Below are 16991 nucleotides of genomic sequence, written 5' to 3'. Positions count from 1 at the left end.
TCGATGGGCAGCACTGTCCAGGAAGACACTACACTTCTGGTAGTGAGCTTTCATGGCAAATGGTGGCTGCTTTCCACAGCCAATGTATACCGAGGAAATAGCCATGCAGATCCATCAGGAAATAGAAGCTTTAGAGGCTGTTCTGTCACTAGCTAGCACTGGTTAAGACAAATAGGTGATCCAACAAGGTGAAACTCATTTGTTGCCTCAAGATAACGAAGGAGAACTCGCCTAACATCCGATAACTTCAGTACTTTGTCCTGTTTTCTCTCGCCCGTGGGTTGGAAAGTAGAAAGCTAAACTTCTGGTTGAAATGAAAAGCCAAAACTACCTTCAGTAGAGAGGAAGGCACGATGCGTAAAGACACTGTGACTCTGAGGGGAGGCTCTCTGCAGAATAACACAAGCTTGCAATTCAGATACCTTCCTCACCAAAGCGATCACAACTAATAAAAACTGTCTTTAGTTAGATCCATGATAGACGCCTCCGTCAGAGGCTCATAAGACACTTTAGCGAGGGCCCTTAATACAATGTTGATATTCCACATAGGACCGGCTGACACACTGGAGGACAGAGCCTGAGAGCTCTCTTCAAGAACCTAGACACATCTGGGTTAGAGGCCAAAGAACTTCTGTCCACTCAATCTCTGTAACAAGACAGCCCTCCTTTTTTCCTTTTCCCATGTGCACTCTCTCTTTCCCTCACACTCACAAACTCATGCCCAACAATTCTCCCTTTCTATTCCCTCCCCCACCTCAGCATCACTTCCCCTCCCTCCTATGTCCCAAATTCGTACCCCCTTCCTCCCTCGTGTCCCAAGTTCATCCCCTCCTATCTTCCTTCTATGTCAAAAAACACTACCTCCCTCCCTTCTGTGACTTGAGTTCATGCCCTTCTCCCTCCCTTCCTTCCAGTCTTTGTCCCAGGTTCATGCACCTTCCCCCTCCCTTTTTCCTTCCCCTCTCTCCCTTACATCCCAACATGTTCGCTCGCTCCCTCCCTTCTGTGACCAAGTTTGTACCCCCCCTCTCGTGGGTGTACACCAGGGCCATGCAGGTGGACCTTCTTCTTCCTGCCTTCAGCTGCACTTTTCAGGTCTGATGCCAGAGGGACGACTCCCGGGTCAGCTTCGGCAGTGTGTTGGAAGTGTTGCATGAGTGTTGGGTGAATGTGGCTAGAGAAGACAGGAAGAAGGAGACGCTTCTGAGGTAACACAAGGGAAATTCTCGAGGTTTCTCAATCTCTGCAGGATCCTCACAGACACAGGGGGGAACCCACAGGATCCCCACAGACCCGGGGGGACCCCACAGGAATCCCACAGACCCGGGGGGAACCCCGCAGGATCCCCAAAGACCCAGGGGGGGAATCCCGCAGGATTCCCACAGACCCAGGAGAACCCCGCAGGATTCCCACAGACCCGGGGGGAACCCCGCAGGATTCCCTTTGGCCACATTTCCTTGTAGCTCTGTACTTAGCCTGATTTGCACAGATGTGCTGCTGCCACCACTGTTACTTTGGTAAAGGTACAAGGCACTGTTGCCAAGCTGAAGGGCAGCGCTGAGTACTGAAAATGGCTCTCTAGCACATGGAACCAGAGAAACCTCCTATGGATTGGGAATATGGGTATATGCAAGTAAGCCTCTGTCAAATCCAGCAAGGCCAAAAAATTCATCCAAAGCTAATGAGGCAATGACCGATCTAACCATTTCCATTCAGAACCTGGAAACCTTTAATGCTGCTTTGACTGACTTAAAATAAGAAAACAGTGATTTTCGGATTATGGAGGTGGGGAAACCTAAGAGAAGAGGCAGAAACCTGAAAAAATGGTTATAAAAAGACACTCCCCCCCTCGATTTTCCCCATAGACTGTAACAACCTTACTCACTGTGACTTGTGCTGGAAATATGCCTCAGCTCCAAAGATAGCTGGAAGTGGAAGAAGAAATCACTGCCTCAAACAGAACACTCCTCTAAAACTAAATCTTTGGGCTGCCAGTTTGACTGGTGTATGAGCCTCAAACCCCTTGGACCAACATACACAAAAAAGGGGAAGGCGAAACACAGCTGGCACCTTGCAGGACACTGCAAAGTCCCCTATGGATGCCCGACAGCCTGCGCTCAACCCCTGCAATGCAATAGGCGAGCAATGCTACTAGGGGAATGGACCCAGAAATGCAAAAGGTTTCTGCAGGCTGGCCAACAGGTACCACAGAGGGATTGGCCTGTTAGCTGCAGACCTCAGTTTGCTTCTTCTCCACGCAGGAAGAGCTGAACCCTCAACAAGGGGAGCTCTGACTGCTGAAAGCCATTCAAAATTTGCATAAAAGATCAAAAAGAAAAATAAAGAAATATACAGAGCAGATCAAAAACACTCCTGGGTCACAGGAAAAACTGATGAGGGCAGCAGAGCCCTCTAGAGAAGAAGGAGGAGGGATTCAAAAGCTGGAGTGGATTCCTTCTGCATGGTTCACAGACATAGGGATATTACCTGTCCGTCTCTAGAATGACACACCTATTACACTAGAAAAATCATTATGCACAGTTTGAATTTAACTTTGGCTTCTACTGGAAGCCAGAGTGATTTAGTTTGAGAAAAGCAGGAGTTAAAGAATCAAATCTACAAAGGGAATATATTAACTTAACTTCTGTATGCTGATTTAAATCTGCTTAATTAAAGTTTTAGACCAGCCAATCAACACGTTATAATAATCTACCCTTGACAAAATCAACGTTTGCACTAGAAGTCTGCAATGTGATTCATCAAAATGTTTTCTTATAGTGCAGTTCTGAATTTCAGTACAAAGATTTTTTTTTTTTAATTATAGAATTCACATGGAATTTCATATTGAGTGAACAACCCATTTCAATTCCTAAAATTCTCCAAGATATTTCAAAGGAAAATTTCTCCTTACGAATAGTAAAGGTTTGATGATTGGAGCCTGGCCATAAAAATTTAGGTTTTGTCTCTACTCAATTTAGGCCGGAGAAATAAAATCCAACTTTCTATCAAATTTAGATAGCTGTTTTCAGATATCTTCAAAACGAAAACATAAGCCCTCTAATTCTATATAATGCACCAAAAGTTACATGCCTAATTGGTGCTCAAATGGAAGTTTCAGAAGTGCCACAATGGGGGTGAAACAGTGCTCTCAGGCAGAATTCTAGAATTTGGCACCTAAAGGGGGAATTCATCAATGGGCACTAAATGCTAAAGACGTCCATTATATTCCTATGGGCATCTTTAGCGTTCAGCATGCAATAGCGTCCATTAATGAATTCCCTGCTAAGTGTTAGAACATAAGAAGCGCCATCTCCGGATCAGACCTTTGGTCCATCAAGTCCGGTGATCCGCACATGCGGAGGCCCTGCCCGGTGTATACAGGCGTAATTTTAGTCACCCATATCCCTCTATGCCTCTCGTAAGGAGATGTGCATCCAGTTTGCTTTTGAAACCTAGGACGGTCAATTCCGCAATAACCTCCTCTGGGAGGGCATTCCAGGTGTCAACCACTCTCTGCGTGAAGCAGAATTTCCTGATATTTGTCCTGAACCTGTCCCCCCTTAGCTTCATTCCGTGTCCTCTTGTCCGTGTCAAGTTGGACAACGTAAATAATTTTTTCTGCTCTATTTTGTCGATTACTTTCAATATTTTGAAGGTCTCGATCATACCCCCTTCGCAGTCTCCTTTTCTCAAGGGAAAACAAGCTCAGTCTCTTCAGTCGATCCTCGTATTCCAGTTTCTCATGTATAACTACAAAGGGGTGTTCACATATGCAGAATGCCCATGAAGCATCTATTTAAGCAAGTGCTTTATTGAATGCTGTCAGTTAGGTGTCTAACTGCTACATTTAGGCCCACTGTAGAGCAAGCAAAAGTAGTGGCACTTAAATTTAGGTGACTAATTGCTGACTTATGCTAAAAATTTGCCATTAAAGAATGCTTAGTGCCTAGATTTTGGGCAACTAATTTTTTTTTTTTTTATAAATCTTTATTCGTTTTTACATCTTACAGTAATTAACATTGTAATTGAATACATCACTTGAATTTCTATCATATTTAACATTAAAACATAAAATTTATCCCTTCCCTCCCACCCTTACTATAACATATGTAATCAAATATATTTTATAAAAATTCTTTTCTACTGATCTAAACATTTAATAAAATTCAGAACCCTCCAACCCATTCACTCACTGCATTGTACTTATTTTGGAAAAATGGTATCTATTCATCACAATAATTTATCAATGGCCCTCAAATCTCCTTAAATTTATTATAATTTCCTTTTTGTATAGCTATTGTTCTTTCCATTTTATAAAGGTGACAAAGTGAGTTCCACCAAAAACTATAATTAAGTCTACTCCAATTCTTCCAATTACTTGTGATATGTTGTGTAGCGACCCCTGTCATAATCAATAACAGCCTTTTGTTTTTAAGATGAAATTTGGCTCTTTTTTCTCATTGACATTCCAGATAAAATCGTGTCATACGATAATGCCACAGGATTTTCCAATAAACAATTTATTTGGCTCCATATTGATTTCCAAAAGGCCAAAATTAATGGACAGTAGAACAATAAATGATCTAAAGTCCCTGGTTCGAGATGACAATGCCAACATCTATTTGACTTAGAGCTATCCAACTTTTGTAAACTTTGGGGCAACTAATTTTTAATAATCCTTCAACTCTCAATGACTGAAGAAAAGTCATCAGTGATTTCTCTGAAGAGAATACACGTGTGGCCATATGGCTGAGCACACCACACCGGGTCTGAAGACAGAAAGAGTAGAAAAATAGTAGAGCCTTGCAGCTGCTCCTTCCTGTCTTTTGCTGGCCCTGTGAGCCTCCATCTACCATCTGCTGATCTCATGTATCGCAGAAGGAGACAAAGCCCATAAGTTTTGAACATGTTCCTTGTATTACCAGATCAGCGTACAGGTAACAGCCTGCATTATAATATAACATAGTAACTTAGTAAATCTATCCAGTTTGCCAAACAAAGTGGGAAGAGTTGAATTTGGCATCCTGAACAGGTTCCACTTCATGATTAAACACCGGTATACTTAATCTCTATCTTCCTTATCAATTTTGGGGCCACACCATAGAAATCTGCCCAGCACTGACCCTACTTCTCAACTACTGGGAACATGCTCAAAGGGCTGGCAAAGCCAAAGAAGCAGAGGCATAAAAATTGTCTGCTAAACAGAGGAAAGATAGTTGCCTCCAGAATTGGAAAGAGAAAGAGGAATGGGGTAGAGTTGAAAGAAGTAACAAAGAAAGAGTGATGAGACAAGAGTGAAAAAGAGAGAAACTGGTGGGGATGAGGAAGAGGTTGCCAGAATTGGCATTTTATTGAGGGAAAAGAGCAGAATGTAAAAAATGGAACAATTCCCTCCCCATTGTTTCTCAAAGATAATGGTCTCTGCTATTGTGCTTTCTGGTTTCATGGCTTTTAGTATTTGTGAAAGGTTAGCAACATTCCAGATAAAGTTTCAGACTTCTCCAGTACAAACAAGAAGAGGGACCATTTCTAAATCCCACCACCCAAGGATGGAATGTAGTGTAGAAGATTGTCCAATAGTGAAAGACGACTTTGGAAAAGTTTGATGTCATAGTGTTACCTATTTCATATGCCACGTCGAAGAGTTCTTTTTGTCAGATTCGTGGTAACAATAAGATCTTCTACCAGTGGATATAGTTCAGTCGCAAGGGAACAGTAGGAATAAGTCTCTCTAGGGGTATATCAATGGTGAGTCCAAAATCTTTCTTTCAGAAGAGTACATGTCAGAGCTCTTACAAGCTTCAGGGTCCTTAAAATTTAAGCTGAAAGAAAAGAAGCAGAGGAAAATGAGGTAAGAAAGAATAATTTGCATTAAAAATAAAAATGGGGGGGGGGGGGGCTCATACCTTGTAGAATTTTATCTCAATCAAAATTGAGGCTTGGGCAACAAAACAGTGGGAACCACTAAAACAAAATGTTTACCCACAATAAGTCTTTTGTGCAAATAAAATCAAACTATTTTTTTAAGCAAATATTAAAAATATTTTTGCACTCATCTTATGATGTCTCTGATGCTAAAGGCAGTGAAAATACCGTACTGGATGCCAGATGCATCATCACTGTAACATCAGAACACTTTCCCTATTTTCTAAGCACTTAAGTCAGTATGACCCTCATTCCATGTGGGTTACATTACCAAACTGCTGGAACCAGTTCTCCTTATGGAGAATCAAGTATCTCCCTACTTCTAGAAGACCCCACAACAGGGATACCCCAATCAACATCCAGCATGTTAAATCACCTAAAACTTCCCTTTTTCTAGATATATTCTGAATGTTGCTATTAAATCTCTGTCCTTTTCTTCTCCGTCTGTGAAGAAGGTCTGTAATATCCACACACATTGTAAATATATTCACCATTCCTTCTTTCCTAATTGATCCACAAGTGCCTCTTCCTTGCACTGCAGATCCCTGCAATTGTGTGACTTTTAATACGAGTTATTTTTTTTAATATGATCTTTGACATATAACACTACTCCCCCTCCTTTTCTTCTTACCCTGTTTCTTTCCTGAACAGATTATAGCCCGGTATAATTCATCTCAGTCATGGTTCTCCCGTGAACCATGTCTCCATGATCACCACTATATCTAATTTATCTTCTTCCAATCACAGCTTCTAGATCCAGAACCCTTATTTCCCATATCTTGAGTATTAGTATATACTGCTTTCCAGACATCACCCTCTTTTCCCAACCATGTAGAGGTATTCAGTGATTTACTACCTGAGGGCTTATACTCACCCAGGAGGTTTGATCAGTGGGCCCCATCACTTCTAGTTTAAAGCCCTCTTCAGTAGATTAGCCAGCCTGCCGCCAAAGGCACTTCCTTCTCTTCTTTGATAGACATATACCATCCCTGCTCAGCAGCCCTTAGAAAATCATCCCATGGTCCAGGAAGCCAAAACACTCTCAACGACACCATCCACATAGCCATGCATTCATCTTCAGGATGTGTGCTTCTCTGATCTGGTCTTTACCCTCGTCAGGGAGGATGGACAAGAATACCACCTGCACACCCGAGGGCTTCACCTTCTCTCCCAGAGCCATAAAGTTACTTTGTAAAAGTATGACTAGCGGACCAGGTAACCAACCTACAGATAGCCTCAGATGGAATCACCCAGGCCTCTGCCCATGATGAAGCAACACCTCTCATCAAATGGGCTCTTAAAGATACCAGCAGCTGTTTCCCGAATGTAATGCAAACTGACTCTATGGCACTGTAATTTAGAGATAGAAGTTTTAAATACTGGCTTGCCCAGTTTTGCTCAACTGGTGAGCATGAAGAAATGATTGGAGAGACGAAACTCGTTAGTGACCTCAAAATACCAAAGTATTACTCTACGCACATCCAGGAGCTGCAGAAAAATTGTCTTTTTTCTTTAATCCTGTGATGTGGAATGTCAGCAGTTGTACTTCTTGATTGACATGAAAAGCTGACACTACCTTTAGCAAAAAGGCAGGCACCATGAGCAGGGAAACTCCTGCGACTGAGATCCTGAGAAAAGGTTCTCTGCAGGATAGAATATGCAGTTCCGAGACTCTTTTTGCCGATGTGATAGCTACTAAGAAGGCTGTCTTTACCGAGAGATCCATCAATGATGCCTGCTGCAAGGGCTCAAACAGAGCCTTAGTCAGACCCTGTAAGACAATGTTAAGGTTCCCCAATGGAACAGGTAGACACAATCTGAGTTCTCTTCGAGAACCTGGTTAAATCCAAATGAGAAACCAGGGAGATATTGTTCCCTCAAGCTCAGAGACACAAAATACCTGCTACTTGCACTTTCAGAGAACTGACTGCCAACCCCTTTTCGAGTCCCGTTTGGAGAAAAGGCTAGCACCACTGGTACTGGAGCTCGCAGCATTCCACCTTGTCTTTAATACACCAGTGTTGAAACATCTCCCAGACTTTAGCATAAGCTGAGAATGTACCTAGCTTCTTGGCTCTAAGGAGTGTAACAATAATTATTTCCAAATATCCCCTGTGCTAACTCACCTCGCTCAAAAGCCATGCCATAAGACCAAAGCATTTTGGTTTGTTTAAGGCCACTGATCCCCGAGTCAGTAGCTGTGGATGTACCATGAACTGAAGACATGTCCCTCTGGAGACAGATCAGATCTGATTACCAAGGCCTCCACAGCCAATCAGGAAGCTACCAAGACTACCACCCCTGGGTGACTTACAATCATGTGGATTTCTCGGCCATCATGGCCGATGGGGGGGTAACAAGTGCAAGAGTTCTCTTTCTAGCCATGGTTGCATTAAGGTATCCAAGCTAGAAAGTTGCGCGGGGACAGAAATCCCACCCGTCCCCGCCAAAGTCCCACCCGTCCCCACCCGTCCCCATGAGGACTCCCACCCATCTCCACCCGTCCCCGCGAGGAATCCCTCCGTCCCCACCCGTCCCCGTGAGGAATCCCTCCGTCCCCGCCCGTCCCTGCGAGGAATCCCCTACGTCCCCGCCCGTCCCTATAAACTACAGAAATAGTTATTTCATTTAATTATGCTACTGAATTAAAGGCTCTGGTAGAAACCCATTTAAAAATAAGCAAAAAGACTTTATTAATTTAGAAATATTAATTGGGAAGAATACATACTTTGTAAACGGGTTTCTACCAGAGCCTCTAATGTTTATAAATTTTTATCAACACAACTAATATACTACTTTATCCTTAAGCAAAAAAAGAAAAATAATTTTTTTCCTACCTTTGTTGCCTGGTTTCTGCTTTCTTCATATTCTCATTCAATTCCTTCCATCCACTGCCTCTCTTCTCTCTGTGTCTTCCATTTGCTCTGTTACTGTGCCTCTCCCTTTCTCCCCCCTCCCAAATTGGTCTGGCACCCATCTTTTTCCCTCCACTCCTCCCATAGTCTGGCACCTCTGTCTTCTTCCCTGCCAGGGTCTTCTCCCCATTCCCTCTTCCCCATTTCCTTCCAGTGTCCTTCTCCCCCACCATCTTCCCCATGTCCTGTCAGGCAGCATCCTTCTCCCCCCTCTGCCTTCCCCATGTCCTTTCAGCGTCCTTCTCCCCCCTCTGTCTTCCCCATGTCCTTTCAGCGGCCTTCTCCCCCCTCTGTCTTCCCCATGTCCTTTCAGCGGCCTTCTCCCCCCTGTTTTCCCCATTTCCTTTCAGTGGCCTTCTCCACCCCTGTTTTCCCCATGTCCTTTCAGTGGCCTTCTCCACCCCTGTTTTCCCCATGTCCTTTCAGTGGCATTCTCCACCCCTTTGTCTTCCCCAGAGCTTTCAGGGTCCTTCACCCCCCTCTGTCTTCCACATGTGCTTTCAGCATCCTTCTCCCCCTCCTCCCGTTTACCCCATGTCCTTTCAGCGTCCTTCTCCACCCCTTTGTCTTCCCCAGTGCTTTCAGTGGCCTTCTCCCCCCTTAAGCGTCTTTTCTTCTCCACTCCACCTTTCCTCCCTCCCTGCCCCTTACCTCTGTGGCGTTTCCGCACCCGACCGACAACAGAACAGGCCCGGTCGGACAAATCTCCCTGTCCTGTAGCCGCGAATCTAAATTACCTTCTTACAGCAGCTGGAGTATTGAAGCTGCTGTAAGAGGTAATTTAGATTCGCGGCTACAGGGCAGGGAGGTTTGTCGGCCGGGCCTGTTGTCGGTCGATCGGGGGACCTGACCGGCTGTGCACCTCTCTTCGGGGCGGACCGCCCCCCTCCCCCCCTCTTTCGTTCACCATTGCCTTCTTCCTACCTGCCCTGCGCACACAGCGACCGGAAGTCTTCGTGATGTCAGCGCTGACGTCGATGGAAGGGAGGGCTTTTGCTTAAAGCCCCTCCCCTCCGACGCTCAGCGCTGACATCGGGATAGACTTCCGTTCGGCTGTGTGGCTGCGACAGTGCAGGTAAGGAGGAGGAGAGTACCCTCGCGGCTCGAATGCACCTGCGATTCCAATACCCCGCAGGAAACCCCGCGACCCCTCGGAGGCGTCCCCACGGGATCCCCGCGGACCCTAGGGGGCGTCCCCATGGGATCCCCGCGACCCTAGGGGGCGTCCCCACGGGATCCCCCGTGACCCCAAGGGGGAACCCGCGGGATCCCGAGGGTCCCGCGGGATTACCGTCATCCCCGTTTCCGTGCAGCTCTCTAATCAATGCAGGTGCTTCTGGACTCTCATTTAAGGCTGAAGAAATTATTCATTTCCTTGTTCTTTGCTGTGGTCATCAAATCGAATGTTGGATGACCCAGAAACGCACAATGCTTCGGAAGATTGCTGAAACAATGACCACTCTCCTGGAATGCAGAATCTGTCAGCTGAGAAATTCAGCTTGTATTGCTGTCAACTCCTGCTACATGAGCCAATGAAATTGCTTGGAGGTGGGCCTCTGCCCATCTGAACAACAATCGGGCCTCCATCCGTAGCGGAGCACACTTGTTGCCTCCTTTGCCAATTGACATATAGCCACCACCGTGGCATTGTCCAAGATTGACTGTCTTGCCTTCCATGAATTTCTTCAACTTTTGCAACGTTAGCCATATGGCCCTTTAGCGCCAAGTCTTCTGATAGACTACTTCCTCCGGTCGGTGTTTCATCGCCCTTGAACTGGGTAACCACTGTAATGGCCTCCCTAGCCATACAGGATGGCATCCATCATCAGGATCTTCCAAGAGTCCAGTCAAAGGGGCATGCCCTTCAAGACAGAATGCGGCTGAAGCCACTAGTGCATGCTGGTTTGTGCCTCCTTTGTCCAAGGCAGTGGCATCTGGAGCAAATCCTTTTGAGGAGACCAATGGGTCAAAAGAGAGTCCTGCAGTGGCCACATGTGTGCCTTCAACCAAGGTACCACTTCTATGGCTGCAGTCATGGACCCTAGGACTTGAAGATAATGCCATACAGTATGGGCTGCCATGGCTAGGATGTCTGCTATTTGCTTGCAAAGTTTCTGTTTGTGTGCCTCTGGAAGAGGGACACGGCCTTCTAACGTAATGAAAAGAACTTCCCAATACTCAAGAGACTGAGCTAGCATCAGGCAGCTTTTTTGAAAATTCACGATCCAACCCCGGTTCTGTACGACTTGGATCACCCATGAAACTGCATTCTCTTCCTCCACCCAGAACGGGACTCTGATCACTCAATCATCCAAGTACAGATATATCTGCAGCCCGCTTTGTGGAGGTGAGCTGCTGCTACCACCATCACTTTGATGAAAGTGTGAGGTGCCTTTGCCAGTCTGAAGGGAAGCACTGAGAACTGATAATGCCTGTGTAACACATGGAACTGTAAAAGCTTTCTGTGTCTAGAAAGATGGGGATGTACAGGTAGGCTTCCATCAAATCCACGGAAGCCAAGAATTCCTCCAACGCTACAGTTACTATGACAGACCAAACGGTTTCCATATGACATCAGGCAGAAGCTGGACAAAGCAAAAAACGCTGAGTCCTGTGTGATTATACACACTCTTTCCTTTTTACTTTATTATACTGTTGCCCAATTTGTCACCTTTCATAATCTCTGAAAACATTTCTTCATCTATCTGCTCATTCTGTCCCGAGGTATGTTAGTATAACCCTACCTTTATATTCCTTTCCTTCACACATGGAATTTCTAACCATATGGATTCCACACAGTTATCTATGCCATGCAGAATGTTTATTTTATTTGATTCAATTCCCTCTAACATGTAGCACAAACCCCTCCAATTTGATCTATTTTGTACCCAGGTAACACAGTGTCCCATTGATTGTCCTCCTTCTACCAGGTCTCTGAGATGCCTATTATATCTACCTCATCATTCAGTGTTATATACTCCAACTCTCCTATTATACTTTTTTAGGCTTCTAGCATTTGTATACAGGCACTTCAAATTGTGCCTTTTCCTTGTATCTACAGGCTGCTGAGAAGATGACAGGGATAACTTGACATCTTTACTCTGCTTCCCTCTTAAGCACTCTTGACTTTCTTTCACCACTTTTGAAACCTCTTTATTGGGAATCCCTAAATGTTCTGATTCAACAGTATCCTTCAAGGATACTCCACACCAAACCATCTGCTCCTGGGTGACTGTCAACTTTTCCCCCATCTTAGTTTAAAAGCTGCTTTATCTCCCCATCCTGGTTAAGACGGAGTCCATCCTTTTGGAATAGGCTTCCCCTTTCCCAGAAGGTAACCCAGTTCCTAATAAATCTAAATCCCTCATCCCTGCACCATCGTCTCAACCACACATTGAGATTTCGGAGCTCTGCCTGCCTCTTGGGTCCTTCGCATGGAACTGGAAACATTTCTGAAGGATCTGGATTTCAACTTTCTACCTAAGAACCTTAATTTGGCTTCCAGAACCTCCCTCCCACATTTTCCTATGTCATTGGTACCTACATGTATCAAGACAGCTGGCTCCTACTCAGCACTGTCTAAAATCCTATCTAAGTGACACATGAGGTCAGCCATCTTTGCACCAGGCAAGCAAGTGACTAGGCGATCCTCACGCCCACCAGCCATCCAGCTATCTACATGCCTAATAATCAAATCACCAACTACAACAGCTGTCCTAACCCTTCCCTCCTGAGCAGAAGCCCCTGGAGACAGACACACCCTCGATGCAAGAGGATATTGCATCCCCTGGTGGACAGGTCCTGGCTACAGGATTATTTCCTACTTCACCAGGATGATGTTCTCCTTCTAAGAGACTTCTCTCCTCCAAAGCAGAAGAGGGACTACAAGACTGAAGGTGGGATTTCTCTACAACATCCTTGTAGGTCTCCTCTATGTACTTCTTTGTCTCCCTCAGCTCCTCCAGCCTCAAGGGAACGTACTCATTCTCTGAGAGCTAGGAGCTCTTTGCAGCAAGCTCACACATATAACTTCTCGCCAACAGGGAGAAAATCATACTGTGACACTCAGTGCAAAAGATTGAATAGCACCCCTCTTGCTTCTGGACTACTGTCTGCACCTTATTATTGAGCTGATTAATTAATTAAACCTTATTAAGCCTCTAGGAATATATTAGACTAGTATAGAGTACTACTACTTATATATTACATTGGAAATATAGAATTCCTATAAAAGCTTTTGTTTTTCTAAGAACGTACCTGAATCTTCCTGAGAGGTTTGCCTGCACATGCTGTCTAAATTCAGGGTATTTTGTTGCCAAATGTGCAAAGTCAGGTGGTTTATCCTTGTATCGATTTCTTGGATGCATGGACTTATTAAGAGCCATCCTAAAAATATGCAAACAGTAAAAGAAAACACCAGTAAACACAAGGAAACCTCTCAAAAGTGACAGTTAATCTCCTAGATATCAAAAATATATTGTTAAAGGGGGAGTAACTGAAAAAATTGGCACGCCAAGCTGAAGACATGCATTCACCCCTAAATTCTATAAACGGAGCCTAAAATTATGCACACCACTGTGCACCCCGCTACAGAACAGGATCAGTTACGCATGTAGCATAATTATCTAACTGGCACTTAGAGATAAGTACCAATAATTGGCATTAATGAGAACTATGAGCAGATGCACATGCAAATGACTTAACTTTTTCTGTTAGCCAAGCACCTAACTTCTCTCACACGCAACTGCACGGGCAGAGAATGAGCATGTCAAGGGTGCTTCAATTCAATTAACCTTGCGTGCAATTTATGGAATGGTTGCATTTAGGTGCCCAACCACTGTATTTAGATGTCACCCTTTATTCAAGTCATTATTATGGCATTAAGTGTTCACATGTAAAGTTTGGCACACAACTGTAGATTTGCACTGCTATTCTTTTAACGCATTTGGCATCTAACCCGGCTGTTACAGAATATGAGCTGAGTGCACAGGTTTTGACAGCTAACTCTTTACTACCTATATTGATTTTACCCCTAATCTCTTTATCAACGAAGACGGTATACAACAAATACAGTTCAACCTACAATTTTGAAACAAAAGTAAAATGACCAAATATAAGCAAGGATACATTGAGGTGTTAACTTGGAGAAGGCAAATTCTATCTCATTAGTTGGGCTAACATGAAACAGCACCGTACAGCAATCATGTAACAGAGAAATATGATAAATGTCATCAGAATAATGTACCATAATAGATATAAGGAAGAGCTCCCGCGGCGGCCCTTCAGGCATATCACCTGTGCAGTGGTCCCTGACTATTCCTATAACCTACCTCAACTCCTATCTGTACCCCTCAATCCCTTTATCCTTTTTTGAAGCCCTGTAACGTGCTCTGGCCTATCACGGCCTCCGGAAGCGCGTTCCATGTGTCCACCACCCTCTGGGTAAAAAAGAACTTCCTAGGGTTTGTTCTAAACCTAAATACTTTTTTACAGAAAAGGTGATAGATGTATGGAATAGTCTCCCAGTAAAAATGGTGAAGGCAAAGACTGTGAATGAATTCAAAAAATGTATGGGACAGGCATATGGGATCTCTTAGGAAGAGGAGACAGTGGATGCAGCGAATGGGAAGACTGGATGGGCCACTTGGCATAATGGTTAGAGCTACAGCACCCTGAGGTTGTGGGTTCAAATCCCAAGCTGTTCCTTGTGACCACAGGCAAGTCACTTAATCCCCCATTGCCCCAGGTACATTAGATAGATTGTGAGCCCACAAGAACAGATAGGGAAAATGCTTGAGAACCTGAATGTAAACCACTTAAGCTATAAGTGATATACAAATACTGATAGATAAATAAATAAATAAATCTGCCATCATGTTTCTGCATTAGTGGATAGAGAAAATAAATCCTCTAAAGCTCTTGTGGCTTATTTACATATGAATATTGAAAGGATGTTTCCAAATCTTAGAAGAAAGCTTTCTGGTGATTCTTAATGCTTTAGGAACTTTGTTAAAAGACTTTCGGCCCAATACGTGGACCAAGGGAGGCAGGCTGGCAAACCTGAAAATTTTATGCTGGACCATATGCCACTGAATTTTCAGTTTGCTGCTGGGCAGCTCTTCCTCATGCTGGAGTGGTGAACACACAGGGAGGGAGGCAGGGGGGTTCCTGTGCCTGGAAAAAGCATGGATTGGGTGATATGTGCCTTGTGAAGGGAAAGTGGTGCAGCAAGGTAGATGAGGTGCTATGTGCCATGGGAGAGCTGGAATAAGGTGGATGGGATAGCCTGTGCCATGGGGAGGAAGGGGGTTCTGGAGAAAGTAGATAGTATATGTCATGGATGGGGGGAGGGCTGGAGAAGAAACAGATTGTATTATGTGGGTCGTCATGGGACTTGGGGCAGAGAAAAGTAAGGTGAGGAAGATACACTGGGAGGATAGACAGATACAGGGGTCTTGCTGGGAGTTAGGGGAGAACTGTAGGATGAGGGAATACAGAGAGAACTCTATGGCAGAGTGTGCTAGAGGGTAGAAAACAGAAAAAAAAGATGAAGGAAGGGGTTAAAAAAAAAAATGGAGATATTCACCCCTAAAGAAAGGTAGAGAAAGCAGGATAATGAACTTAACAGGGGAAGGGATTATAAACTAAGCGAGAGATGAAAAAAATGGAACCTGAGGCGGGAGGAAACTGCTGTGGTAGTGGTGGTGGGGGTATTTCATGCCTGGAGAGAGAAGCTAGCCATTATAATGAAGAAAATTACAGTTAATGTGTGTTCAAATATCTGTACACAAAATGTTCATTATTTGTGCAAATTTCCTAAAATCAGTTTTATAAAAACATGTTGAGGAATGAATCTTAAGTTTACAGGGGGTTGTAGAAGAGCTAACCCAGGGGTTGAAACAAAAGGATAGAAAGTTGTCAATATGGGGTCATTCCATGTCAAGCGGTTGAAGGCTCCCCATTCAACTATCTCAGAATCGGATATCCTCTGAAAATTTTCATGAAAGTTTGGGGGCATGATCATACTAAGTCAGTTTCAAGTTTAATAGAAATCTGATTTGATCACAAAATCGTAATTCAATGCGATCTACAATATAATGATAAAATTGGAGTAAAAAAAGAAAAACACATTAATCAAACCAGACGGTTAAAACAACTTTAGACCAACCAAACACATAATGTAAAAAAGGATTAAATACAATTTATAAACAAATAAAAAGGGCGAGGTGATGAAACAATAGGATGGGGAAAAGGATACCTGCTCAATTTTCACCTATCAGCATCCTGAATATATAAAATTTGCATGACTCAGTTAAAAGCGTCCTTAAAAAGCCAGCTTTTCAGGAGACTTTTAAACTTACTAAGTAATTTTTCTTCCCTTATATTGATTGGGAGCGAATTCCAGATTTGAGGGGCCGTGACGGAAAAGATTGTGTCTCTCCTTGAATAAATGAGTCTCAATGAAGGGACTAAGAGGAGAGATTTCTCTTACGATCTTAAGGATTTTGTAGGAATATAAGGGATTAGAAGCCTTTCTAAGAATGCAGGAGCTTTATTCGTTAAAATTTTGTGTGTAAATAATGCTATTTTATATGATTTACAGGTAACCAAAGCTTTTCCTTTAGAAGGGGAGTCACATGATCAAATTTTTTCTTTTTAGTAATTATTTTTATTGCCGTGTTTTGTAGGATTTGTAATCTACGTATTTCTTTTAAAGTTATTCCCTTATACAAAGCATACAGAATTAGGGGGCCCATATCTGTGGAAAATGTCAGCTAGGGATCCTCCTTGAAACTGGACCAGCTGACATGGAATTACCCATCTTAAAGGCCTGTGATAAGAGCCAGGCTTTCTCCTCCTCCCAGAAACAGTCTTGATTTTAGCCAAAAAGTGGGTTAACCTGCACAGAGCTAAAGGCACAATATGTACTTTGCTGGGCAGACTAGATAGACCATACTGTCTATGCTGTCATTTTACTGTGTTATGTTGGGTTCCATTTGATTACAAAACCTACCTAAACCCAATTTACCATAAGAAAAAAAAAATCATGCTGTGTAAAATACACTTCTCCCTCTGTATTCGCCAATTCAGCACTTGTGGTTTCGCTTATTCGCAATTTTTACCTTGAGGCCCCTCCCCCTCCCCCAATAG

At 43.7% G+C, this 16991-nt stretch overlaps 1 protein-coding gene across 1 annotated transcript in view; it reads right to left on the bottom strand.

The window, feature by feature from the left end:
• Positions 1-16991, bottom strand: part of METTL16 (methyltransferase like 16) — a 118812-nt gene that overhangs the window by 48614 nt on the left and 53207 nt on the right. Inside the window, 6 exon segments of the mRNA XM_033922630.1 lie at positions 2858-2869; positions 5634-5684; positions 5687-5762; positions 5764-5796; positions 5798-5822; positions 13098-13226. Of these exon segments, the coding sequence (XP_033778521.1) occupies positions 2858-2869; positions 5634-5684; positions 5687-5762; positions 5764-5796; positions 5798-5822; positions 13098-13226 (326 nt within the window).

Source organism: Geotrypetes seraphini, chromosome 15 (genome assembly GCF_902459505.1).
Source record: "Geotrypetes seraphini chromosome 15, aGeoSer1.1, whole genome shotgun sequence".
Classification (NCBI taxonomy): domain Eukaryota; kingdom Metazoa; phylum Chordata; class Amphibia; order Gymnophiona; family Dermophiidae; genus Geotrypetes; species Geotrypetes seraphini.
This window is presented reverse-complemented; position numbering and strand designations above follow the sequence as displayed.